General features: G+C 38.6%; 1 protein-coding gene across 2 annotated transcripts; it reads right to left on the bottom strand.

The window, feature by feature from the left end:
• Positions 1-78: 78 nt before the first annotated feature.
• On the bottom strand, positions 79-27,173 carry RAB8B (RAB8B, member RAS oncogene family). Of its 2 annotated transcripts, XM_015639297.1 has the most exons (8): positions 26,974-27,170; positions 10,688-10,748; positions 9,594-9,654; positions 8,132-8,209; positions 7,630-7,719; positions 6,766-6,831; positions 4,627-4,677; positions 79-4,153 (listed from the first exon to the last, which is right to left on the bottom strand). In XM_015639297.1, the coding sequence occupies exons 1-8, from the start codon at positions 27,095-27,097 to the stop codon at positions 4,061-4,063; spliced, it is 624 nt and encodes a 207-aa protein (XP_015494783.1). In that variant the 5' UTR covers positions 27,098-27,170; the 3' UTR covers positions 79-4,060. The 2 variants fall into 2 exon arrangements, with proteins under 2 accessions (XP_015494783.1, XP_033372807.1); XM_033516916.1 differs by lacking the exons at positions 79-4,153; positions 4,627-4,677 and adding an exon at positions 4,684-4,944 and having other exon boundaries at positions 26,974-27,173.
• Between the last annotated feature and the right edge of the window lie 717 nt (positions 27,174-27,890).

Here is a 27,890-nt window from a genome sequence, read left to right as displayed (position 1 = left end):
AACAAATGTATCAAAAGTAGAGTGGAAACGCCAACTGTATAAAACCATGTGGAATATTTCATACAAAATACTCCAAAATGCTTTTCATTATGTAACTTTTATTGGAGACACTCATTGTAAAAAAGTTCACAGGAAATAATAAAACTATTGGACTATGAAGGTTTTCTTAGGAGCTGGGGTTTTTTTGTCTATATACATCAATACACATTTAATGATTAGGTTTACAAGTTAACCACATGACAAGTTCACTTTTATCTGCAGGAGCTTTTCACATTACACCTTTATACCAGAGGTAAAATGTGCTTAAACACACACAGCAGAACACTTCTATTTCAAAATTAAGCATTTTCTCAAGGACTATACTTTTTATTCTGAATTTAGTAGCTATATAGCATTAAAATAATGGTAATTGAAGTTTTATTTGCAAAAATGTTCGTAAGGCCATAGGAATGCACTGAAATAGCTAAATTCACCAGAAACAAGAAAAATCAATGTAAATTCTGCTTTTTTTTTTTTTTGAAGAAAGTAATACAAGTTTTATTTATACGAGTGAGAATGGTATACGCAGTTCAATGAACAGAGGAGAAAAAAGACCTATTATCACCTACAGACCAATCCTTAGCAAGTTTAACACTGCAAAAATTCTGTTACATTAACAGGTAATTAAACAACAGATACATTTTCACAAATAACACATTTATGTATTTTACATATTATTGATGGACTTTAAATCATTATGCTTTTACAATATTCTAATGTGATATGATTCAAGACTTCTTTATTCACTTGTAAAAATGATCCACAAAATTCACTTAACTTCAGCAGACTAGTAGGAGAAAGTCACAATAGGAAATATTTTCTGTAAAAAGAACTACAGGTCTGAAAGGTCAATCAGCATTTTCAAGACAGTCCCCCAAAGAGAAAAGTGAGCTGAATTAGGTTTCATGAGTGGTTTAAACTTTAGCAATATTAGAACTCCCAAACAGGTCAATAACATATTCTGTATACACTCAACAAAAAATTCTTGTGCTTGTTTTGCTGAGCACAGACTGAAAGCTAAAACTGCAAAGCACTGAGACCAGTTTGTTTTTCACTTGGCTTTTTAAAAAAACCATTTAGAAAAATATTGGTCAAGATATAGTGCACAGGCATGGGGCTGAGGGAAAGTTCTCCTAAAACTCCAAAGCATGAGCAGGATTTTTTTTTTATTGAAATCCACCAAAAAAATGTCTGCTTTCCTGAAAGGTTAATGACAATTTCTGGAAGAAAGAAGAAATACATCTGCTGCTAAATGAATAATAAGTATATGACTTTCATTAGAGTACTAACTGGTTGACTGAGGTATAGTTAAGAGTCCTTCAAAACTTAAGATTATATAGTCTTGAGCAAAGTAACAACAGAGACTGCACAAAACAACCATAGTGATATTAGAAAAGCCTGTAATACCCAGCATCTGATGCATAGGCAGAACATACCATTATCATCACCCACTTGTCTAGAGGAAACCATATCTAAAATATCCCAGTAAAACATACAGCTGATTTGCATGCTAAGATAACAGCACATTTTTCCATGTCTGACAGGGCAGACTGTATACACAGAAAGGTCTCTACTGACCAAAAGTTAGCACACTGATAAAGTGCAGCCACTCAACCATTTAATACTGCTGGAGAAGTGGGGTGAGGGCAAAGACAAAGAAAGAAATCTGCATTTTACCTTATCCATAAGATCACATGAAATTAGAATTCTTCAGTTTCAGCAGATGACAACAAAATTGCATTAAATTCTTCTACAAATAGAAAAAGATGAACTGTACACAAACAATAAGCAAAGTGAAATATTTACTGCAGTACTTTCTCATGCATAAAGTGAATTTCCTATGGTCTTACCTCACATTTATGTACACTTTAGCACAGCTAAATGTAAGAAAATAGCAAGTTTTTTTTTCTCCCTCCCACCCTCCCCCATACAGAGCAGATACCCCAATTCGCTGCTGCTTCAAGAAGCACTTCATAGACTCTACTACTTACAGGCTCTTTCAAAGGGAAGTTCATGGAGACTAATATTGAATGAACATTTAACCACACAGTGAAGACAGGAAAAAAAATACAAAGCATTCTGTAAACAGTGCCAAACACAGAACATGTCAGTTTTGGTTTGCAGACAACCCCTGAGATAAAAATCAAAGTATTACGACACCAAGTAAGTCAGAGGTAAATTACTAAAAATAAACAACATTCGTAATTGGTGTCACAACACTTTCTGTATAGAAGCACTTTTTTTTTTTACCATACAGAAAACATAACTGCTTAAGCCTGTCCAAGAAAAGCAGTAAAGGGTATACAACAGAGCAGTTAGGGTTGCTTTGTTTTTTCACTAAACCTTGTTGCCATGAAGGTTTCTTTGTTCTAGTGCAGCAACAGCAGTTTATGAGATCCACCATCTAGAACTACTTCTATTAAACTACATGTGGGGACAGGCTGATAACCACCAAAAACTTCATGGAACCAGCTACTAAGGTTAAACCTTTTAAAATCAAAAGCTTTACAACTAACACTACTGGCCTGTTCACTTTCAAACTATTTTGAACAGACCCAGAGATGAGAAATTCAGTACCTGACACAATAAAATGGTTATCTGTGGTAACAACTAATTCACTGTTTACAACTCCAGACAACGAAGCGAAGCAAAAGCAAGCAAGTCAGATGTTTCTTTTGACAATGACAGAACACACCCATCCCCTAACAGCAAACATGCTGGACACAAACTTGTAGTTAAAGCTTACAATGGTCCACGTTTGGCACACCAACAAAACTAAAGCACCTTTTAATTGCTCATTGAGGAAATTTTTCCGAAGACAATAAAAAAGTAGTAGAACAAAGACTAAGTTATACAATGCTCAGTTGAGTAAAAAAGGCAACTATGTTTCACCTCTGCTTCTAACAGTCTAGGTCACTGTACCAGATTCTGATGAAAAAACAACTGCTCAAGCAGACAAAAGACACACATTCAGCATTAACTGCATAACTAGGAGTACATTTTAGCCCTAATGTGAGGCTTCCTTAGTGCCAATGCTTACAGACATTAACGAACTATCCTTAGAATTGAGTAGAAATGAAAGTCACCTTTAGTAGCAGTCATTTCTGAACAAGTGAATCCACAAAGAAACTCAAAACTCATGCATTCAGCTTCCACAAGCCACTTAAGTGATAGCAACGAGGCCAATTTGTGGTTATGGATTTCAAATCCAGAGTATGCATCCTCACAAGAAACAAAAAAAGGAGCACACAGTCTGAGCTAACAAAGGGAAGTTAAGTGAGGAAAGACACTGTTTATTCAAATAACTGAAAGGTGCATCTGTGAATCAGTGACTGGCAATTCAGAAAATAACTTTGCTAAGTCTGGTAAAGAAAGAAAAGCAAAGTACTACATTCAGAATAGAAGCTATAGCTTCTGCATAAACAGATTTGTGCATCTAAGAGACAAAATCTGTACAAATTGTTAAATGCCAATTATTACAGTAATTCTCATCACTAGAGCAACAACATCCATACTGCATGGCCATGAGTACACAGCATAGAAAATAATGGAAATGAGACTTAATTTTTCCCCTGGCTCTTCTGCTTGAAGATAAATTTGTTTAAAAAGAGAAAGAAAATTGTGCACAAATCTGTTAATAATCTTACTTACGAGTCAAACTGTGCAAATACAAATGTAAGATTGTGCTGTAACAGGCAGTAAGAGGCCAATATGGATGTGCAAAGTTAAAAGAAACAGCAGCTTTTGCAACAGGCAATAAAACAGAAAGTAAAAAAAGGAAAACAAGTTAAATCTTGCTTTTGTGTCTCCACTTCATAGCTCCCATATCTGAGAAAGAAGAGCCCGACAGGTCAATAGGCTTAGTGAGCAAAATCCACTTGGTATTTGTGTATCGCAGTCTACGTTCAATGAAGCTCTCAGCAGCAGCTTGGTGGTATTATTTCTGAGGCTTTGTGACCCTGTGCTTTCAAAGAAGCAGAAAAGGTTCTAAGTGTGCTGCAGTCTTATCATTAGAAGTTCATCAAAGTAGCGTGCATCGAAAGAAGCTGCTCTTCTTAGATCGATTTTCTGTTATTTTTACTGGCCCACCTGCCCCCGATGAACTGCTGTCATTCTGAAAAAGAAGAGTGTCAACATCATAAAATGCAGAAAATAGTATCTCTAGCTTTCCTAGTCTCCTTCCCACTTCCTTCCCTTGCAAGGCAATAACCAGAATAGAGATCTGACGCAACCTGAGCTCCTCAGTTAACCAGACTTTGTTAATCACTTGGTAAAAAAAATAAAACATTTACATAACAATCCAAATCCCAATAATTAGCTGGGGAAGAGACAACATAATAAAACACAGATCACACTATTGGATTTTGGAACAACACATCAGTTTCAGGTTGCCCAATGTTAATGTTCATGCAAAATGATGAATAGTTATGCACTGATGTGTAATAAAACATGATAAATCACTCTTTGCTCAAATTTGATCTAGTAACTAATGTAATCCCCAAGAGGTTTTTGGTAGAGCTACTACTCAGTATTATGATAGCTACCCTCTCACTGTATCTAGTTTGTATGCTAACTGGAAATACAAACCATTTTTCTGTTGAGCTTTGTCATAATGTCTCGTGCAAGTGTGAAAAACGCCTGGTGAGGAGTGAAAATAAAGAAAAAACAAACAAGAGTTAGTCACAAGACACATTAAGAACATGATAAATTTGGAATAGCCAGACACACTAATAATACAGTGTCCTGTAGGCTACTAGGAGCACTTTTAGTTTCAAGACAGTCTACGTACAATATCTGTATATTAAAAACTTCAGTAAACGTGCTTTAGAAGAAAAAGCTATTTATTTTTAGTCTCCATCGCGCCAATCTTTGAAGCAAGTGAACAGACCTTCCCATTGCATATCTCTGAGGGGAGAAAATAAAATCAGCTGAAGACAAGGCTGCATTTACCAATCCTGGTTTAATCTCCCCCCCAAAATGAACTGTGCATTCACAATTAGGAACCCAGAGAGGTTTGAGGAGGGCAGGCCTGGGAATTCACATTAAGGTTATCTTATTTTCTGTCCTCCAAAAGCTCTACTCATGGACTATCTATAAGGCTATTTAAGCTTCCAATATGTCTATCCCATATAATTATATATTATATATTCCCATATATAATTACTCTGGAAAATCTCAGTATCCAATATTTCAGTGTATGAAGGAGCAAAGAAACTTCTGTAGCAGGAAAATTCTTCAATTCTCCAGGAGCAGGAAAAAGCAAGACTTTAGGCTATCTGGAGACCCTAATAATCTAAGGACAATTCCAGAATGTACGTATAAACACTTCCCCTCTCATTGTGTTTGAAACACAGCCAAACACAGGCACTCATTTAATGTAAACAAATCACAACAAATAAATTAATTCACTTTTGATCCCAAAAATGTCACAACTGTCTAATTCTCTGAAAGTGAAGTACTTGGTGTAAAGTAAACTAAATCATCAGTGATTGCCAAATGCCTACACCAGCTGCATTTTTTAATGCTTTCTTCACCATTCACGTGACTATTAAAAAAAATATTCAGAGAGCCAAACATTTTGGAGTAAGCACAAACTACTGTTCATTTCATAACATACAGGGGGTAAAATGAAACTGCCATGTCATGACAGACCAAGTCAACCCTCCAGAGGATCTCAGGTTTCCACTCTGGTATTGACTCCTCATGGTCCCACTTTCAGTGTCTGCTCTAAGAATCACAAGGACACTGTGAAAATCATGTCAAGCTAGTCCAGGTGCAGCATGATGCAGATCAGTCCATTCTAACTCTATCTGTATAACAATCACCCTGCAATCAGAAAAAAAACCAGGGCCTGGCTGGCACAACATCCCTCTTGTTATTTTAAAGTAACAAGATCTTCAGTTTCTAGTCAATTTGTCAGATACATGAGCTGAATGAAGTAGGTGTTCACAGGACTTTTAAAGGGTACCCATCCCATAGAAAAACTTTTAAATTATTAGGTATAAGCACAACACAAGTCTACATTATTGGATAAATAAATCTTAATTTAACTGGCTTTTGATACAGTTATTTTTTTGTCCACACTTCTTATACAGCTCAGATCCTCCCCCCACCCTCCCTGAGATGACACAAGTGATTTATAGTAAGATAGTCCAGTCTTGGGCCATTCCTCCTTCTGACTCTATTTCCTTATGCTCTCATAGAGATCTTGTGGGTTTAATAGAAAATTTATTTGCAAGAAAACAGATTATAAATCTATAAATAGCACTGTGAATCTTCTTCCTCCTCTAACATGAGCTTATGACCTAGTGTTCCAGGTTAATACACAAATTTTCAGCCTCCTCTGCACAGCATGTATTTAGTAGTAATCTGACGGCTCCATGATACAGTAGCATGTTATCCTGAAAGAATCCCATTTCCTGCACAAGGCACTGTTCTAAAATTACACCTGTTCCTTGTCCAAACGGATTTGAAATTTAAGTAGCAAGTCACAGACATCTAAAGCAACTGTTTGCTACAGTAGTAGTAAACCACTCCACTAACACAAATTTTTAAAACAATTCCAGACAACACCAGAAAAGCAGAAACAGCTGGATCATAGCAGTAGGCCCAGGAGCATAGCTGGGACTTCGGGCTTCAGGTCAGGTGAGAAAGCCCAGCAGATCATGAAGCATATCTCCACAGGAGTAGTTCAAGTAACACCTAAGTGTAGCAGCCATCTCTTACCTCTTCCACATTTATGCTGGATTTTGCACTTGTCTCCAAAAATTTGATTCCATAATCAATTGCTAACTGGAAAAGAGGTTAAAGATTTTCAGTGGTTTTGAAGCTCCTTTGTAAAAGAAATGTTTCACACATAGGTTCACAGTAGGTTCGTAACAGAATAGATGCTGCATGCTACAAGCTTTAAAAACCAAACCAAGCAAGCTTCACTTCTATTTTCTTTTGCAAAAATATTAAAGACAATTAGACAAAGTATTAGAACTTGTCATACCCTCACACAGTCAAAACAAAACAAAGACAAGACATTAATTTCTCACCAAAATACTTACTTATGCTCTAAAAGAATATTAGGGTAGAATCTTTATTGATACAGATTGTGGACCAGATAACTACAATACAATCATCCCATAAGCTGTTACCAACAGCTAGACTACTTCAGCTGTACACAATAGATTTTGTAGTATTCTTCGTCACTTGTTTGTTCTGTAGAACAACTAATTAATTGCTTAAGTTTAGTAACAGCTCTTATAACAAAAATAAGTAACCACAATGGTGAATTGAGTATACCATGGTTAAATTATACAGAAAACTTTATATTGAGATCTAGAATACTTCATGCTGTAGCAAAGGTCAACATTCCTTACAGGATCTTGCCCTCACACAACAATACCACAAAGTTTATTCAAACCTGAAGACAGTTAAGTGCTATTTAAAAACAAAAAAACCCAAACCTGGCATCCTATACATAAAAAAGTTTCTGAAACAAGAGGATTGTGATCCATTCTCTCTCACATGCCTAAAACATATCAAACATCCAGAAGCCTACAAGCAGTAGGGTTCTAAATAGGATGAGTTACCAAATCTTACCTTCTCCCCTTTTTCTTTTGAGACTTGTCTTTTTTCATTCATATCACATTTGTTACCCAAGATCATTCTTTCTACATCTGAAGAGGCATGCTGGAAGAAGAAAAAGTAATCTCTCAGGAACAAAGTGCATTATTGTTGAAAAGAAACTTGTGTGTCAAACTCCTCCACACTATTTTATTTTAGAGAAATTATCTAATGTAAAGGCATTACTGAGAAAGGCTGACTCTTGAAACAAGCAATATTAAAACAGGTAGGAATAAATACTCCTAGATTACATTTTCCCGTGTCCTGTAATAGATCAAATGCGTTCCATGAGGTCTGTAGCAGGTTGCACACACGCCCAGGCATTTGGCTTTTCTGGAAATGTAACACAGTACATTTCCAGAGTACACACTACTTGTAAGTGGTGTATGGTCATATATTGTTGGCTACTGCAACGGAAGTGATTAATTACTTGATTTTCATTTGTCCGAGGGAAATCATAAAATGGAGAAGCACTTACCTCCTCTATGTTTCTTATCCAATTTTTTATGTTGTCAAAAGACTTCTCATTTGTGATGTCATACACTAGCATAATTCCCTAAATAGAGTTAGGAAAATCTAGTTAGATGAGCTAGTACTATTGGTTGACTTTTAATGTATGCTGTAGTTTTAATTACAGATCCAAAAAAATTCAACATAGGATTTTGGTCTTTTCTCAAGGCATTATGTCATGGCTTGGAATTTTCCCAAAATATTACTATTTAACATTTTTTGCCACCGTTAGAGGTCAAACATACTGCCAATACAAAGGTTTTAATTATAAGCCTATAGTCAAGGCAAGTTTAGCAATTCTAGTATACCAGCAACGAGGACTCTACAGTTCAAGTCATGTTTAGGTGCAGCAGCTTTAAGCAGTCCAGGATATCAAACCTATCAGCTCCAATCTGCTGGGACCAGCAGACACTTTCACCTCTGGGGCTCTCTCAGAAGCTTTAGCTCTTTCCAACTACAGACTTGCCAACTACTATACTTTCCAAGTACAGACACTGGCATGGGACCTCAACAGTTAGCAAGGCATGGGAAACCACAGAGCCACTGCATTAAGGACAGATTGCAAGGTTCACCTCCATTTCCTAAGGCCTTTCCAGTCATTCCTCATAAGACAAATAAAAGTCCTTGGCCATGGACTGGGGAAAAGACCGGGTCATTGCCAAAGCCTTTTTAAGCACTGGAGAGCTCTAATACAGAGACACAATCATTATTATTTCTCTGTTATTCTGTAACAGTGGAGTTATTTGGACCCACAGCCTATGAATGTCACAGATCTGTTCACACAAAGCAGCAAGAACCTAAAACAGGAGCACAGGGAGTAACCATCAAGTCAAAATTAAAGGTGTCCCAATATAAAATATCTCAAATCATAGCATTAAGAACCACTACAAGCACTGTACCACAAGGCTGCAGGCTCTAAGTCAATTATTTGACTTCAAGTCACTCTCAATGGAGGAAAACGTAAGTGTGGTAGATGATTGTATTTCTAGCCCAGACTTTGCATTATCTACTGGCTGAAGGAAAAGCAACTCAGTAAAACACACTTATAATATTAAAATAATTCATTATCCCTTTTTGAAACGCTTCAAGTGTTTAAAGGGGTTGACTGCATTTAAAAAAAACCCCAAACCTATCCGATTAAAGCTTGATAACTTATTTTATTAAAATCTGCAGAAATTTTAATTATATTAAAAGAGACAATGGGGCTGGAATTTCCATCACAAAAAACAGGCCTAGACTGAGTACCAGCACCTTTAAGAAAAGGGAAAACAAACAAACACTAAACCCCCAACCAAACCACAAACTTCATTTCCCACATCTCAAGCCACAATTATTCAGTCCTCCAGTTGAAGACTTACATGACACAAACTTAGGAACAGCAAACCAGTTCCACTAGTTGTGTTTAGGTTTTTTGAAGTGTGAGCACTCACCATGGCTCCTCTGTAGTAAGCTGTTGTGATTGTGCGGAATCTCTCCTGGCCTGCTGTATCCCTACAATTCAGTGAAAAAAAAGGATTTGTTTTACCCTCATCTGTACTTAAAGATGTCTTATTAAAGAGAGTAATAATGCATCGATACTTGTTCATTAGGAAAAACACACCTTTGGCTGTCTGCTCAAGTTTCTTGAGCCCTCAGCAGTTTTCTCACTCCCAAGCTACCTGCCTTACATCAGTAGTTAGAGCAGCACCAGAAACATGGCACAAAACCACTCGTTTTCATGAAAGCAATAAAACTCAGCACCACACAGCCTGCTCTCCAGTAATTAAAAAAAACAAAACCAAAAAAAACCCAGCTCTGATGCATCCAAGTCTTAAACAGAAGTTAAAACACAGAGCAATAAAATATTTCAGGATAGTGCACTGTCACTGTTTGCTGCTAAGGTCAGCCACTACACTTCAGTGTGTTGGTGTTTTGTCCTGGGTGACTTGAAAGCAGTACCTGTCTGTGAGTGAACCAGCAGACCCAAGTTTTTGGATACCAGTCACTCCTCAGGAGAGCTGAACCCCAAAGGCCTGACAAAACCCAGGTTTTTTAACCTACATTACAGACAGAAAATATTTATCAGCCACTTCTGGTACTGCACCTCCTTAGTCACAAGGATTCTGGCTTAGGAGACTCAGTTTCTACTAAGCCACCACGCAGGAATGGGAGCATTATCACTCACCCATGCCTTGGCGAGTTCAGCCAGGTATCAAAGTACCAGAGAAGATTAGATTTTATTGGCTTGCATATTTTAGCTTAAAGCTATTGAGTTAATACTTCTCCTCCACACAGAAAAGCTAAAAGCACATTTAAGAGGACAACTTTTGATAAAATAGGAAATTACTGTAATGTTTGCATGTGAACAGGCTATTTCCAGTGCTACTGAAGCAGAACCACTCCAAGGGCAAGCCAAAAGAAAGCATAAACCTTATGGACAGTCAATGAATAAAAGGTATGAGACTTCTGGTACACTGAAACTCAAAAGCTATGAAGTATTCTTTTTCAAAGTGACTGAAAACCTGAATTACTTTGGAATACTTACCATATTTGTAGCTTGATTTTCTTTCCATCTAATTCTATTGTTCTGATTTTAAAGTCGATTCCTGCCAGAAAAAGAGACACTCCTAAGTTTTCCAGTTAATGAAAAGTGAGTGTTCAATTTGCTTTTGGCAATTTGGTAAGAGCAAACTTGGTCAAAAGAACTATTCTGAAGCTGCCATTTCTTCCACACACTTGGAAGTGCTGAGAATGCATAATGGTTTTCAGCTGCATCCAACACGGCAAGGATAAATTATTCTGCACAGTGAAAGCAGGCCAAACTCAGACTCACTACTAGTTAGTCAAGATCATGAGAGGAAGACTTGATCTCCAAATCCTTCCATTTTACACCAATAACGTCACTAGTATGAATGTGTATTTTTTTTTTTTCCTGAACATCTGAGCAGTCCCTGCAGTTTAAGTCAATTCCCTGGTACCCCTAGCTCAGAGTTAAAAATACATCCTGTGACCCCTTAGTTACTTTTCAAAGCCAGCATCTACTTTTGAAAATTGATGTTTGATGCAATCTAATCAGACATCACAGTAAATGGTAATACTTACAGGACATGTAAGATTCCTTTTTCAAGAATACTCATTTGGGAGCAATTAAGATTTTCTAGGACGCTCTAAAAGGTATCAAGAAAACATTTCTCTCTTTTTCCCATTTATACTTCCACGTGGTATCCATCAGTTCTCAGATTTACTTTGAAAATAAATTTCAGATTTTAAGCCATAGCTTGTCAAAAAATATTGAAAAAAATAATCCAGAAGGGCTTAATAATGCCTTTTTAAGGTTTAGAGGGGTGAAATGGATTTCCAAAAAGACTAGCCTTAATCCTAACTACTTTACCTTTTGGATTTCTAAATCTGTATTTATTGACACATTTTGTATTTATTTGACACAGGTCAAATTGAGACTGCTCAAGCCTCACTACTCCACGACTGCCAGATTTTTCAATCCTGTGACAGTACCCTCCCAAATTAATTTGTATGAAAATGAATTGCCCATTTTTTCTTCACTGCATCTTAAATAGTTACTTGATATTTAGTTGTAGTTTGTAAAAGATGGAGGTAAGTTAGAAGAAATTAAATAAGCTTTCTTAAGATGTAATTTAATTGACAATTATCACGAGTATCCTAACTGGAAAAATGCTGTTTCTAGCTTTAAGAATTCAACCATCCATTAAATAGGAAGCTATGGGAGTTTTTACTACACCACAGCAGAAACTGAATATGAAATATCGATGTTCATTAGTTATTTGAATTTCATTCTTCTCACATGCAATATTACTATTTAATATACTGAAAATAACAAGATTCAGCCACTTAATGTGCCATGGATACATAGTTCAGCTTATCAGTTAGAATAGAAATTATGAGCAAAAATATCACATCAGCACTTAGATAGCACATTAAATTAATTGCATTAATTTAAAATGCTATGATTACTAGTACAATTGCAATTTCACAAGATTCACTGGTAGATTTACAGGAAAAAACATACTTCCATTAATTTCCACTCTTCTAAGAAAAATTACATGAGAATTAAATGCACTTTCAAAAAAATCCATATTCTTTGTAATATAAGTTTGGCAAGTGTTTCTATTTTGCATTGAACAGGATATTGCGTCCTTGTTGTAAAGACTTTTCTCCTAACTAGGTGCAATTACAGCTGCTGAAATCACAGATAATTGTATTCAGGTCTGAAAACAAATAACCTTTGCTCTGAGTAGATTCTGTTTCAGCCTCAAAGGTTATAAAGCACAAATACGTATTTCTCTGTAAGGAGCATTTTATCATGGCAACAGCAAATTAAATCAGTTTTAAAAATTCATTTGCGTCTAAGCCTGAAGCTTTAGGAAACAACTGTCAGGAAAATTACATTCAGAGACTGCTGTGGTTTAAAGAGAATTCTGCCTGTACTGTGAACCACAGAAGCCAAGACACGAGTGACAGACTCCTGTAGGGGTGGCTTTCTGAGGACTCCTGACTGCAGCGCAGGCTTCCCATGTACACCAAGCCAGGTCTTGCACAGACTGGTTTCTTGTGGTTACTCATTTCCCTTGAAATGCTGAAATGATTTATACAACCACTCCTTTGATGACTTCTAGAAGTCAGGACCTGCACAAAAAATATCTTCTCAGAACCTAAGATTTCTAGTATGAACTTCACCAAAATTCTCCAAGAACCGTTTCAAAGCTAAAAGAAGAATATAGAGGGAAAGGCTGTAAGTATCTCTGCAACTGTAACTTTCTGGAGGTTAAAATGAACTAGAATCTGATGTTTCTTTTGTTCTTTCACTTCAGTATGAGGAAGTGGTGAGCTACACACATTCAGAGCAAGCCTGGTGACATGTGCTGCCACTTCCGCCCAAGTGCTCTTGCATGGCTAAGCACAAACCACGATCTGGTTGCAGCTACATTGAAATTATGCCATGTAAATACAACACTGCAACAACTATAGCATTTCAACACTGACTTTTGACAGAAGATTGCCGTTAATCCATTCTTCTTTTGCACAGTCATACATTGGGATACTAAAGTTTGAAAAGTTACTTGAGCCAAATAAAGAGGAGTTATTTGTGAATTAAAGTTTGATTGCAAAGGGTCACACAGCTTGCAGTTTTAAAATGCAACATGAAATGCTGTTCTCCCAGTAAGGAGAAAAAGCCCAGGAACATGTGGATGTCCATCGGAAGTCAAGTTTTAAAAGCTTTTAGAAAACACAGACCCAGACTAATTCTTAAGAGTGCAAATGCTAACAGGATAATTAACTGCTAAAACAGAGTTGTCATATGAGAGTCTGACACACTAGTGCCCACCCAGCATGACAGTAAATATTAGATCACAGCTATACAGAAGCATTTGTTGCAGGAACCACAAACCTGCATTCTGCAAGGACAGAACCCAGAATGTCCAATCTGAACATTAGTTAGGGCTCTAATTGCTTGCATTTCCCTTGCAGCATGGGGTAAAAGTAGCTGAGGGCTTATTGTTCTTCAAAATCATTTCCAGATCCTTGCTAACTACAGGCCAAGGATGCAACCTCTCTCCTCACTTTTCTGAGGGTACTTGCTTCCATAGCTTCCAACAAAACTCTATCTAAGAATACCCCGGGCAGCACTGTTAGTGCCACACAAAACCACGGGAGCTGTATGTTGTGTCTACCTTGCATTGCTCTGCAAAGCTAATAAAATTCAGGGCATGCCTGGTCAGTGACACACAGCCAAATGCCACTGGTCTCACCTGGCCTCTTCTGGTTTAAGCCAAGAAGTCATGTCCATCTCATATCCCAAAGCTTTCCTGCCACTGCCTCTTCCCCTACTCCACTTCCCAGCTAAGTTTCTTCTTATTCCAACATCCCATGGCAGATTTTACCCATAATTAAGCTGCAATGCAATAATTTTAAAGAGACACTGTGAAATATTACAAAGAGTTCACAATACTACAATAGTAAACATCCAGGACTGCCCAACAGAACATATGGAACAGTTCCTTTCCAACTCCAGTACCAGTAGTTTTCTACCATGAACCTTAACAAACCAGCCTGACGCAATTCTCAGAGGAATGTAAGGACAAATGGAGCAGGGAGGCTGAAAAAGTTAATTTTGTTACTTTAGTTTTTAGAACAGTAGCTTACTCTCTGGACATCACTGTTACTCTTTTGTTCTCCCCTCACCCTGATTTTAACCCTGTAGCCATCAGAGCCAATATCTCAGGTTTTTCATGCTACAGTATCTGTTCCAGCTAGGACTCCACAACAACTTCTCCCTACACAGTACCACTGCTTGGACAGACTGTATTGTTTCTTCTTTTCAACAAAATTGCTGTTGCAGAAAATGCTACAGCACAAAGAAACCAAAGAAACCAAACCCAAGTATTCTGGTTGGAGCCAGTAAGCTGTTCCAATTGTACCAGAAAATAATTCCTGAAGGTAAAGGTTTCTTGAGACTTCAGTCTGCTCAGCAAAATGCTTCTGGAAGGGCCATGTTCTTGAATGTTTTCTACAAGCAGTAAAAGGCAGACAGAAAAGAAGCATACAAATTAGCGTAAAAAAACCAAACCAAAACAAAAAATCCTGCCACCAGTGGGCAAATACTAGAATTCTAAATCTTTACCTTCATTACGCAATTCACCAGTATTTTAAATTAGTTTTTCATGTCACTCAACACTAGTTTTCAGCAGTAGGACCTTATATGTGCAGCTGTAGCAAGAAATCAGCACAATTCAGGATGTAAATAAACATCAATCTCTGATAGCATACACTAGCCAGTATATCTAGCCCAGCAGAGTATTACTCCATCTCTGACAAATCAATACTTTTTATTTTTTTAAGTGTTCAATGTACTAGCATTTTAATTTGTTTACCCTTTGGTTTTATTTAATATATAAGCCAAAGAAATTTTAAGTCAGTGACATAAAAATTGGCAAAGAAGCTGAGAAAAAATTAATACCAGATTAGCTTGCTAGAAAAATCTTATTTTAGTCCCATCTATCAAAGAACATAAAAGATGCACCACAGTTTATTAAAAAAAAAAAAAAGGGACTGTTTTGCATGTCCCACATATAATAAAAGCCTCACCCTCTTAAAGAAGCTGTCTTCCTATTTGTCTAAATCTTACCTTACTCCTTTGAAGTAAGAGTAGAAAAATGAAATGGAAATAAACCATTTTTTTAAAAATGGGATTCCGTGATAAACAGAACTTTGTGGCACTCACCACCACTGGACCTAGACCACAGTAAAAAGGATGGGGGAAGGAGTCAAGGTACAAAGTCTCATTACCCTTCTGAGCAAATCAGCATGGGAGAAATTGGAATTTATGCATTAAATTTCAAGCTAAGCTTGATCCAACTTTACAGCATTGGTCCTTTCTAGCCTACTTGGTTTATATGCAAGGTCTTGGGGTTTTGATTTTTTTCAATGGGCTGAGCTGGAAAAAGAGAACATCTTACACATTCTTTACTGCAAGACATGTAAGAGTCTTAAGATATACGAAAAGAAAGAAAAGCATTTTCTGCAGTCACTTGGATTAAGTGAATTAAAAGCAACTTTGAACCAAGCAAACAGATTTGTAACTTACCTCCAAAAAAAAAAAAAAGGAAGTGACAAGAGGCACATAACTGAAAATCCATATGCTTCACCTCATTTTTGAACCCTGTGAGAGAATTACTCAGAAAATTCTTCCCCTATGGGCAGTGCATCTTGCAAACAGCAAGCAGCTGAAGCTGCACAGCAGAGCTGAGAAACAGCAGTGCTCCTATAGCCCAGCTGCTGCTGTCCTGCTCATCCTTCCAAGGGTGTTTGGACTCTGAGAGCGCAAGCCTGACAGCCCTGAGACACAGCAGCTGTTTCAGCATTATCTTCTGCCACTGCATTTACACTCGGAGGGGCTGTGAGCACTGAGGGCCCTGTCACACCTCTACCACCACCAGGTGACACACACCAGACACCAGCACTGATCACACACCAGTTGTGTGAGGACACACAGGAGCAGAGCTCAAGAGTTTCATCATCTTCCATGGAGAGACCTACAGACCAGTACTCCAGACACTTATTCTTTTCACATATATCCAGCAGCTAAGGGACATCAATCTGTTCCCACAGATTTTGCCCACACGCTTACCCAGAGATTACTCCTTTTTTTGTTGTTCTCAGCAGAAGGTATTGCACAGTTTGGATTAAATACACAATTATTTTTTCATGTGGTTTTCAAGAGAAAATTTTCTTGTGCTACATTAGTATACTGTCTCAGTCTACAAAGATTGAGGTAAAGGTAGATAAATGAAGCTTCAGAAATTTATTTTTAAATCAATGTTCCTGGAATAATTATAGTAAAAATAAAAAATGACAAAGTAGGAGTCAAGATCACTGTTAAAGGCAGGGTAGAAAATCCTTGCAACATACCAGTGTGTCATACAGCCTCATACAAAAGAACAAAGTCTAATCATTTTGAACTTGAACATTTAGCCTTAGTCCCTAGTAACATCTGTAAAGAATTTTCAGATGATCTCAGCAATGTCTTATATCAGTATGTAAATTAAAGAGACAGTAGTCTTTTATTGCACCCATTCAAAAATACATCAGACTAACATGAAACACCACACCAGGGTAAAGGTCAACATTTTTTCAAAAGTTGTAAAATTAATTATTTTAGAATTAAACACAAGTGCAACCACTTTTAGTTACTCTTTCACAACTTAAAGGGACAAACTGTATTCCATTCTTTCTGGGCAGCCCACAAGAATCCACAACACAGTAGTAATCTCGAGTGGGCTGAAGAGGCTCCTTCAGGTTAACTGGCCTTTTTTCACCTGCACAAAGAACCCAATACGGCACAGAGCAACATCTTGCACCTTGGAAGTTATTAATACAGAAAGGCTCTCAAAGTTTAGACACTGGCAAAACAAATATATACAAGTGGCTAAAGTAGGTAAGGCAATAAAGAATTGGGATGCCATGTACATGTGTAACCTAAGGCAGTTTCTTGCCCTTAAGGCCTTGAGACTTATGACCAAGATCAGCTCAATGCTCAGGGTGCCAAGCAAAATGCCACTTCCTCTGTGTCCCCTCAGCTATAGCAAAACTGCCGCCCTAAGCTTCCTTTCTTAAGACAAGCTACTTTCTACTTACAAGAGAACAAGGGATTCAGAATGCAATTTATAATCAAGAGAATTAGACCAACCTTCGAAACATCCATATTTCTGACAGCTCAGTGGCCTACAGTGTGATCTGATTACCATACTAAGACCTGAAGCCAGCGCTCTTTAGCCACTTGTTCACACCAGTGCTCCTGTGAGTTCTGCCACCACAGCTGTGCACTGCAGTGCTTCAGTGTGGACACTGCAACATCTTGAATACTGAAACTCTTTTTTCAGTGTTTTGAATTCAATTTACAGATTGCTTTGAGCAACCTTTGAAATGTATGATTTTAAACACAAAATACTCAATATAATATTTAAGACTACAAAACAACGTAACACTAGAAACTTAATACTACTTGACACGAGTCAAATTATCAACTGGTCACAAGAGTCCAACTTCAAAAGGTCTAAGTCCCTGCAGAATATATGTTGGTGTTTACAATCTAGACACTATGAAAGTGCACAGAAATTAACCTATGGTCTACCTCTCATTCTATTTTGAATGTAAGGGAAGCTACACTTGATGGTAACTCAGTTTCATTTAAAATAATTTTTAAATACATTAAAATTGTACTATTGATTCGGGCAGTGTTTATTTTAAGGATTATTTATAGACTGCCTATCTCTAAGAGGAATGCATTGACTTAGTTTCTTAGAGAACATATTCCTTTCAAGCCAACATGCAACTGGAGAGCAGCAAATATTAAAACTGGCCAACAGACTTGAACTGAGGCTATAATTTCACAGCTGAAACTGGGGGAGGCACTGCCAGGACCAGGTGTCACAAACCAAATCCTTTTTACTCACTCATCTGTGAGAGTTCCATAATTCAGCTTGCCACCATCTGTAACAACAACTTGAGAGCACAAGTACTCCCAGCCAGATCTCTCCTCCTATGAGTAGCAGAGCACACTCTGTTGAACCAGGCATTAAACTGAAGCCCTAATTAGCAGAGACCCAGAGATAACCTACAATTAGCTTGCCAGCAGCTCCAGTGTGGACCCAGTGTGGAGCAGGCTATGGCCCTAGCAGCTGCAGCTCTGTGGCAGTGCAGGAACTGCTCTGCATGTCACACTCCAGCTAGGGCTAGGTATGGAAGAAACAGCTGCAGAGACCTCCCAGGGACCCAATCCCACACTCACTCAACTTGCAATGCAGCTGTGGGAGACTTGTGCATCTCTCACCTACTTTGAAACTCTTCTTTCCCTCAGGTCTCCAGGATATGCAGTGTACAGCTTCCAACAACATGAAAAAAACCCTCTGCCATGTGCTTAAATGGGAAAGTAGACCTGACTTCCCCATCTAGAAGGTGGCTTATGAAGAAAAAAATTTGATTCTTCTTTCAGAAGTCCAGTGCTTAACACAAGATGACATGTGATTATTCTTCATTTTATTTTGGTCCTTATCAAAAGCATAAATTAATAGGTAAGACAAAAAAAAAAAAAAAAAAAAAAAAAAAAAAAAGCAAAAAACCCAGATCCCAAAGTGGAACACCCAAAAAACAGGAAAAAATGATCCTGAATCTCTTACCTGTAAATGATCTCTGTTTGTAGGTGTAGAAAACATAGAAAGTTATGTCTTTAACCAAAATAACTTTAACTGAATATTGCTGTCAGGAAAAAGACGAAAATACTTATTTTGTCCAAAGCTAGCATCTTAAGAATCCAAAAGGTTGAAAAAATGGCTTATAAAAATATTCCCATGCAACTAATACTGCCTTGCTACCACAATTTAAATTTCATTGTTTATTACTCATATACCAAGCTTCAGCTATGACAATAAGAACAGGTCAATAAGATTTGGATTGGTTTTGTTCCCTAATTTTTGTTCCTAGTAAATACATATCTATATGGATTATATCTGGCCAGTGAGAAACGGAGATGCCACTTCCATGGGAATGATGGGTAACATTTTAAAAGCCTCTTAAAAGTTTCAGGGCTCTACATAAACTGGTTATTCAGAGTGAGGAAATAAAGATTTTGGGGGGGCAGAACTTTCTTTGTTTAAAACAGAAGAGGCGCTACAAGAAAAGTGAGCACACTGAGTGTCCCAGGATTCACGAAGCAAAGCAAGAACTGTCAAGTCCATGACTACTTACAGATAACACGCCCTCACACAGTTCAAATCATGCACTTTGTACCTTCTATTTCAGCCATGCCTGCAACTGGAACGACATACAAATCCCATCAGCTGCAGACTTAACAGAGGCATGGAAAACACCATGGGAACAGTTGGTATGGATGGGTGATCACTGCTACAACCCAACAACTCAGACTGCCAAACATTTTTGATAGGTTGAGGGATGCTACAAGAGCACCAGAGATAAAAACTAGTTAAATTGGATAATGTTCGAGCAGTATAAACTACACACAAACACTGCAAAGACCACATTGTAAAGACCGTATAAATTACATGTGACTACTTCTATAAAGACAGAAGAGATGAACTGCTTGGAGGTTTTATAGGAATACACAAACACTGCTCACTTTAGAGGGCACAGACCTGCTTACACTGGAAGAAAAAGTACAGAGAACATGGGTATTACCAGGGACATAAAAAAAAGAAAAAAAAAGCGCAAAATGTCTCAACCTGCAAGAATTATCTTTGTTAAAATAAATAATCTAATCTAGGAATTTTAGTTAGAGTCTGAAATATAGTTGTGTTTGAAACAAGTGTAGAAAGTACCTAGTAAGACAGCAAAATCAGGCTAAAAAGTCAAAGCACAAGGTTTAAAGTTACTCAAGTTAGTTTTATAGACAGCACTCTCATCAGTCCCAAACCATCATTTTCATCAGAGGCTTTTTTAAACCCATATTTTAACATGAGGATAAGTTAGCATGGTGGGGTTTTGGTTTGTTTGTTTGGGAAGTTAAGGACATCAGAGAAGAAGGGCTGTTTTAACTTCTTACATCAATGACAAAATAGGCCTTTTATTGAAAGGTTTTTACTACCTATACTAACAGGTATAGCCACTTAACTTATAAAGAAAGGCCATACTTTTCTTTCTGGCACATAGCTGTTTTCTTCTCCTACATCATGCAAGGTTCTTTTAATGAATTAATTGTAATTAATTCTTTAATTTCTTCATCTACTTTCCCTGCTTTGCATGTTGCAAGTACTCTTCTCTACACCACTTCTGCTAAGCCAGAAAAGTTCTCCCAGGCAGCTACTCTGACTGTATCTTCTTTCTCCTTTCCATGCTTGGGTTGACACAGATACTCCATCTTTAATCCCAGCAGAAGTCACACCATAAAGACAAGATATTTTGATACAGTAAAGGAAATCTGTATTACTCTCTGGCAGGTGAAAGAAAGGAAGATTTTATTGGGAGGTGTGGGGTGAGGGGAAGCAGTGTTAGGTGTTTCCTCGCTGACAGACACTTCAGCTTTGCCCAATTTTCTTACACTCAGCCTGTTTGTCCCAATCTCCAAATGTGGTGCCTGACTCCTACTAGTGACCAGCCTGCTTGACATGTTCTTTGATGTTGCCATACGTATAAGAGGATGCCACTGACATGGAACAACAGGTTTTTTTTCCTCTGGTGCCCAAAGCAGAAGAGTTTGCGTGATGGCAGCAAAATTAACACATCCTAAATTTGGTCAACTGTTTGTTCTCCCTTTTGAAGAGAAGACACATGCAGTACTTTACTTGCTTTTAACTATGTATATAATCTAATCAAAAGTGTCACAGCTTACATTTAAAAGGAAAGTTTACTATAAACCACAAGATTAAACTGATATTAGATGCAATTACAGGTCAAAAACCCTCTAAAAGGCACTAAATTACAACCCACTACAACCTCTGTTGGGACATGAAGTTACTGACCTAAGTTTTGAGTTGCAAGTCTGGTAACTGAAAGCCTCTGGATCAAGTTTTGGGTCCCACAGTAAAAGAAAGATAAAGATACAAAGCTTGACAGTGGGTCCAAAGGAGGGCCACAAGGATGGTGAAGTGTCTGGATGGGAAGCCTTACGGGGAGCAGCTTGGGCACTTGGTCTGTTCAGTCTGGAGCTGGAATAGGTCTTTGTGTTTCTGGTCCAACTCAGGATATCCTGAATATATGAGTCTAACTCTGTACAAAAGCCTGACAGTTCAACTTCACTGATGTTACTATTACTCCTAGTTTATCCACGTTAGAAAAGCATCAGAGCTATTTTATATATCTAGTCAGTCTGATGACTTGACACTTAAGCTACCATAATATCCAATTAAAGATAAAAGGCAATATAATATCCTTTGAATTAAAACCACCTAAATTCTACCACAAAACATGAAATAAAACATCATTATAAACACATGTATTAATACAGCAATGTATTATTCTTCTTATTATTATTATGAATTTCAGTTAAATCCTGAAGTAATACAGTCCAAGATGTATTTTTTGATAAAAGGATGCCATACGCCAGAAGATCAAGGAAATCCATCCTAAAAAGTACATAAAAATTCCCAAACAAAATCTGTGTCTTCAATACCTCTCTCAAAGCCTGCATGCATCAACCAAGACATTTGTTCCTATCCTTATTCAAAGTTAGTCTGTGTTCTTAACTTTGCATTCAAACCAAGTCACAAAAGCAGCTCGAAACTGCCCTCCCGTCACTCAAATAACCAGTAACACATAACCAAGACAGACCTCCATCTGCCAATTAAGAATAGGCATCGACACTCAGACATCTGTCACACTGCTTCAGAGTAAAACATGCAACACAAAAGCTGCAGCAGCATTTTTAATAAAAGCCAAACAATTTCAATTCCATTGTTGGCTTGTTGCAGATTACAGTAAGATAATGCAACCTCACCAGCAGATGAAAATCAAAGTTAAGATGTCCTTTGCTACCAGCTAGGTGTTAGTATCAAATTTAAAGTTACAAGACACACAAACTTCAATGCTTTTAACCTGAAATACCTTCAGCTACAACTTCCTGTTCAACATCAGGATATCATCTTGCTGACTACCCACCACTGACCTGGAAAAATAGAATCATTCTTCCACTTTTGCGTTCACCTCCACAACACTATCTCCTCTATTCCATGTAAACCCTGTCCTAAAGAGATACCTTAGTCTCAGATCCTACAACCCTTGAACACTTCTCACTCTGTAGATACATGTAATGGTGCCACCTGAGTGTGACTGAACTCATCTCAGTCACTTCAAAGTCCAGATGACAATCTGTTTGTAGGAATGACCATTAATAAAGTACTCCTGACAATGCTTTCCTGATGCCTGCGTGCCTTCCCTTCCCTGCTCATCTATCACTGATGTGTTTTCTTCTACAGCTCTGACCATCTGGAGAAGCCCAAAAGAAATTTATTGAATAAGGATAGGAAATGCTGAAACTTAATGGGAGCGTGGGTAACAAAAACCCAAACCCCAAAAAAGAAACGACCAGTCCTTCGTCCATCATACAAATAAGTAACAGTGAAGAATAGAAATATTCTATGAGGCATGATTTGACTGGAATACACTAAAACAATTTCCATTACACATTACAGACATGGAAATTACACTGCAAAAGGGAAGCTGATAATTTTGCTTGACAAAGGATTTTCATCAAAGTGTTCAAAGGTCAGCACACCCGTGCTTGCCTGCCAGAGTGGTGTCCTATTTTGGAAGATGTAGACTAAGGAAAAGTTACTTCTGTAAAATCAACAAATGGTTTCAACTCTCAGATAGTACTGTATCTTGTGAGCAACTTCCTGCCAAATGCTGATATCATCCTGGATTAAAAAAAATAAATACAACAAATTTTGTTTCTGTCAGCAAGCCTTTGTACTAAATCAGAAATGCTATCAGCTACAAAGATTTGACTCTACTCTCATAGTTGATACAAAAAAGCTGAATGCAAAAAATAAACCATATTATTTCAAATGATAAACTAAATCCAGTTTTACCAGACAGCACTACTTGAACAGCAAGTTAAGATACTTAGAAACCGCTAAATTAATGCTTCTGATTCTTGTGTATCACACTGAAACTACTAGCAAAATGCACATGAGATATTCCAAGATAAGTTTTGCTTTAGGACTTATTAAGTATGAAAAAGAGCTGATTCAACTGCATTTTACTTTCCATGTAAAAGTGTGCAAAAGCAGAAGTTTCCACTCAGGAAGCAAACTAAACAACACGACCTTACATAACACACCCCCGCTGAAAAAAGTTTTATCCCATGTTCACAGTGAAAAGCTGATCCTCACTAGGGACCACAGCAGTTTTATCTTGCCAGCCCTTCCAGAAATTCTAACAGGGCTACACAGCCCTGTATAAAAAATTAAAAGCTGCTGAAGAGCAAGGACCTGTCATGCCTAAAGTTGCTTAAGGCCAATCTGTGCTTTCACAGAGTGAAAATATGTTGCTTTGAATAACCCAAAGATCACTGGTTCACTTCTCATAATGGGTAGCAAAGTCTGCTGAAGGTATTAGTCATGCCACATAGTGAAGACAAAGACATGAAAAAGGTTCTTGCATCAACAGTCACCCAAAAAAAGAATAAAAGAAGTCTGATGAATTATAAATATATATGCATTGCACTTTTATCACCCTTATGCAACTGCTGGCCACAGGACACCAGGCTGGAAGTCCCTGCTGTCTGAAGCAGTACAATGTTGATTATGATTATGAGCGTGAACAAAGTCTCAAGGAGAAAAGTCAAGGAAGCATTTCCCAATCTCTAAGCAATCTACATAGATGTTGGTAGCCTTACAGACATGCTTTGCATGACAGCAAAACAGAAGGGAATCTGCAAAGTACAACACAAATATACCATGCACAATGACAAAGCAATTACAATTCATTACTGACTTATCTCTATAATATGAGCATCGAGGAGAAGTAAAACAATTATTCTATAAGAAACCAGTATTTCCATATTTCCCTCCTACTTTATTTTTTTTTCCTTTTGGGAAGTGTTTCCATTGCTTTGGTAATTGGAGTGCTGTAGTTTAACCCTCGTTAAACTACTAAAGAACAATAGGAGTGAAATTTTAAGGGAAATTATAAGGTAGTTATCTGGTACTTGGTTATGATCTGAGCCCTTTCATCAAGGCAACAGAGACTCTTTTAACTTTTGGACCTAAAATCTAAAAAAAAAGTTGGAACCGTCAAAAATTTAACCCCACCATAGTTAAAAAACCCCCAAACATCTAAATGACTCACCTCACTCACAAACAGCATGTAAGCACATAAGACTGAACAATAAAATGTGATGTCAACACATCTCAAACATACACCTTCTTAGACTTCTACAGTAAAACCAAGTCTGATCCCTTCAACAAAGACACAACAGAGGAGAACCGAGGGCACATAATATCACACATATTAATTAATATCACTGTTAATTGAAGACACATCATAATTACCATCCTACTGCAGAATCCACTTCATGGAGAACATACAAACCAAACAGCCTCGCAGCTCATACTCCAGGAAAACTTTGTGTACTCAATGAGGAATGCTAATCTGTGGACCTTAAAACTTGAACGGGCAGGGCAGCCTGTTTGGGAAAAGCGCTGCATCCCTGTGCCTCCCTCCACACCATGGTTAACTATGACTTAACAGTCACAGAAAAAAAAGCAGGATTGTTAAAAATGGAATTACCCCAAGCTCATCAAATGGACCAGTTGTGACTGTAAAACCAGCTAGTCTTGAGAAGCCACTAAAAGACAGAGAAAGGGCATGTCTGCACATCTTCAAGGACTGATTACATCCACATGATAGACCTACAAATAATACATGCAATATGCAAGGAAGACTGAAAAAACTCCAAGTATTTTATTCAAGCATAGGTCAGCGTGCTTATGAACAGTTTCACTATTGCCTGCATTGTCAACTTTCCTGTTTGGAGGTTCTTTTCTAAAAAAATAAAAAGGGACTGGAACTATACAAAGGAATACATAACTGTGAAATCACAACTATTACTTATGGAATTATAAATATGCCTCAGTTATCAATAAATTTCTTTAAACTGACTCGTTCTGAAAATAAGGCCCTTGCAGAAGCAAATGTAAAGGAAGGAAATGAGAGAAAAACCTATATTTACTGAATAAGGTAAGAAAAAACAACAGCATGTTCACAGTCCTCAAGACTTCAAAGTGAGGGGAAAAAAAAAATCTATCAAGGGGCTAAGCAGTTCAAGAAGCATCAAGAAAACGGCTGGAAGACAGACACACCCATTTATGTTAGCTATCTCTTTAGAAGTATAAAGAAGTAGCACAGTAGGTGTTCTTGTTTTTTAATGATACAACATTTAATAATGCTTATTAAACCTTTTATTCTACTACAGGTACAGAATAATATCTGTTGAAGTAAAATGCTACTCAGGCCTTAATCAGCTGGTGTTACTGATACAGCATTTTGAAAATGGTTGCAGAGAGAAAAGAAATGTGCCAGAAAAATGCAGAAAAACTGTTCTTAAAGCATCAGAAATGACACCACACCTAATTTAGTCAATCACATGTGCCTAAATAAAGACTGTTTCTTCCTTGTACACCAAGTTCTGCACAATAAAATGTCTGAAAAGGATAGGGCATTAGAGTAATATAAAACAAATTACACACTATTTCACCTTACCTTAAAGCAATTTATTTTAAAGAGAGTCTACTCATTCTCTTAGTGTTATTTTTTTAAAGTCAGCATTAGTTCTTCCCTCCTAAATACTAGTAACCTCCATTGCACTTTCCCCCTTCATCCCCAAAACGATGTACTTAATTTTAAAAGTGACCTCAGCTACAAGCAGCTGAACATAAATCTCAAGTCCTGCCACACAGTTGTTTCAATTCAACTCTACCTCAGTGAAGGCCTTGAAGATTTTGCTTATGTTTATTAAAGCAGAGTGTTTTAAAAAATAAAGTTTTACAAAAATTTAAGTCACAACAACCTGTTTCGATATATCACACCTCACGGTCATTAAAAAAGGTTAGTGAAGCTTAGAAGCAAACCTCTTTTCATAATCAAATTTAGGACAAAACTCAACCTTTGTCGAGGAGGTTCCTCCACCTAGTCACTAAGGGACTTCCATAGTCGACTGAGGAGCTCGTGCAGAACTACTCTAAATCTCAAGAACAACAAGAGTACACACATACATTAGAAGCGAAGAGGGAAGAACTCAGAGTTGAACCACCTGCCCAGAGCGCTCAGTCACTGTCACTGTGCAGCTCGAGGAACCCCCGCCCTCCACCACTTTCTAAAGATTTTCACCTAAACACGAGCCGCCCCACAACGGGGGAGCCCAAGAAGCCGCCGTTCTACCAGAGGCCGGCAGCGCTGCGGGCTCTGCGTGGGGCTCCGATGGCCCCGGGAAGGGGCTGAGGGCTTGGCGCGGGGCGCAACAACGGCGGCAGCACAGCACGGCCCGGCCCGGCCCAACTGTTGCTGCGGCCGGGCACAGCAGGCGCCGGGGCCGTGCAGGAGCGGCTCGCACCCTGCGGGCCCCGCCAGGGCCGCGGCATCTTCTTCCCCCGCCGGACAATCCACCCCGAGCACTGCCGACCTGCGCTCCCGCTGCCCCTGGTCCCGCACGGGGCCCGGCCGCGGCCCCGACCCCGGGCGGCGAGACGGGCGGTGCCCCCCGCTTCTCTCCCTCCCTGCTCGGCCCCGGGCAGGACCCCTCTCCCGCCGGGATGGCGGCGCCCGGCCGCGGGCGCGGCCCCTCACCGATGGTGGAGATGAAAGTGGTGTTGAAGGCGTCCTCGCTGAAGCGGAAGAGCAGGCAGGTCTTGCCCACGCCCGAGTCCCCGATCAGCAGCAGCTTGAACAGATAGTCGTAAGTCTTCGCCATCTTCGCCGGGGCTCGGCTCGCCGCCGCAGCAGGAGGGGGCGAACGCGGGACGGAAGGAGGGCGGGATCCAGCGGGAGGGCCGGGAAGGGAAGCGGGGGCGGGCAGGGGCGGACCCGCGGTCGCGTCACGGCGCCGGAACCGCCGGGCCCGACGGGGCCTGTGGTCCGCGGGCCCGCCACCCGCCGAGGGACGCTGGGGAGCTGTCGCTGCGCGGTCGCGTGGCCGCGTCCCACGGGGCTCAATTCTCTCTCGAACCTAGCAGGAGTTGTAAGGGGAGTCGTGTAATTATGTGTGCAAGTGGCACGTTAAATAACGACATTATACTTCCACGTCACCAATAAATGAGTCTAATGCGTGACCTCAGAAGTTACCTGTTGCCCTAGGCAACAGGTTTCTTTCTTTTCAGAAAGAAACTCGTGCACACAACACAAAAAATATTTTCACGCTGTCTCACGTAACACTGGAAACGGGGGTATTCTGCAACAATATATCTACTCTAGAAGAGTTAAAATGCTTTCTCCTATCTTTTTTCCACTAATAATCTGTTACAGATACATATTATATTGTTGGCTTTTCGCAAATATTAAAACGAATGTTATATGTATAAGGTTAAAAAACTTTGTTATATTAATATAGTTCCTTCTATTTCTGTTATTGATGAAACTTAGAAATAGTAGTATAATATACATATATGTTGAGCTATGGCATAGTATTAAAACAAAAACTACTTTTGCTTGTATAACCCAAAGACTGAAAAACATAGTTAGAGACCCCCCACTCCATTCTTAGATTA

The sequence above is a fragment of the Parus major genome, chromosome 10 (genome assembly GCF_001522545.3).
Source record: "Parus major isolate Abel chromosome 10, Parus_major1.1, whole genome shotgun sequence".
NCBI classification, from domain to species: domain Eukaryota; kingdom Metazoa; phylum Chordata; class Aves; order Passeriformes; family Paridae; genus Parus; species Parus major.
This window is presented reverse-complemented; position numbering and strand designations above follow the sequence as displayed.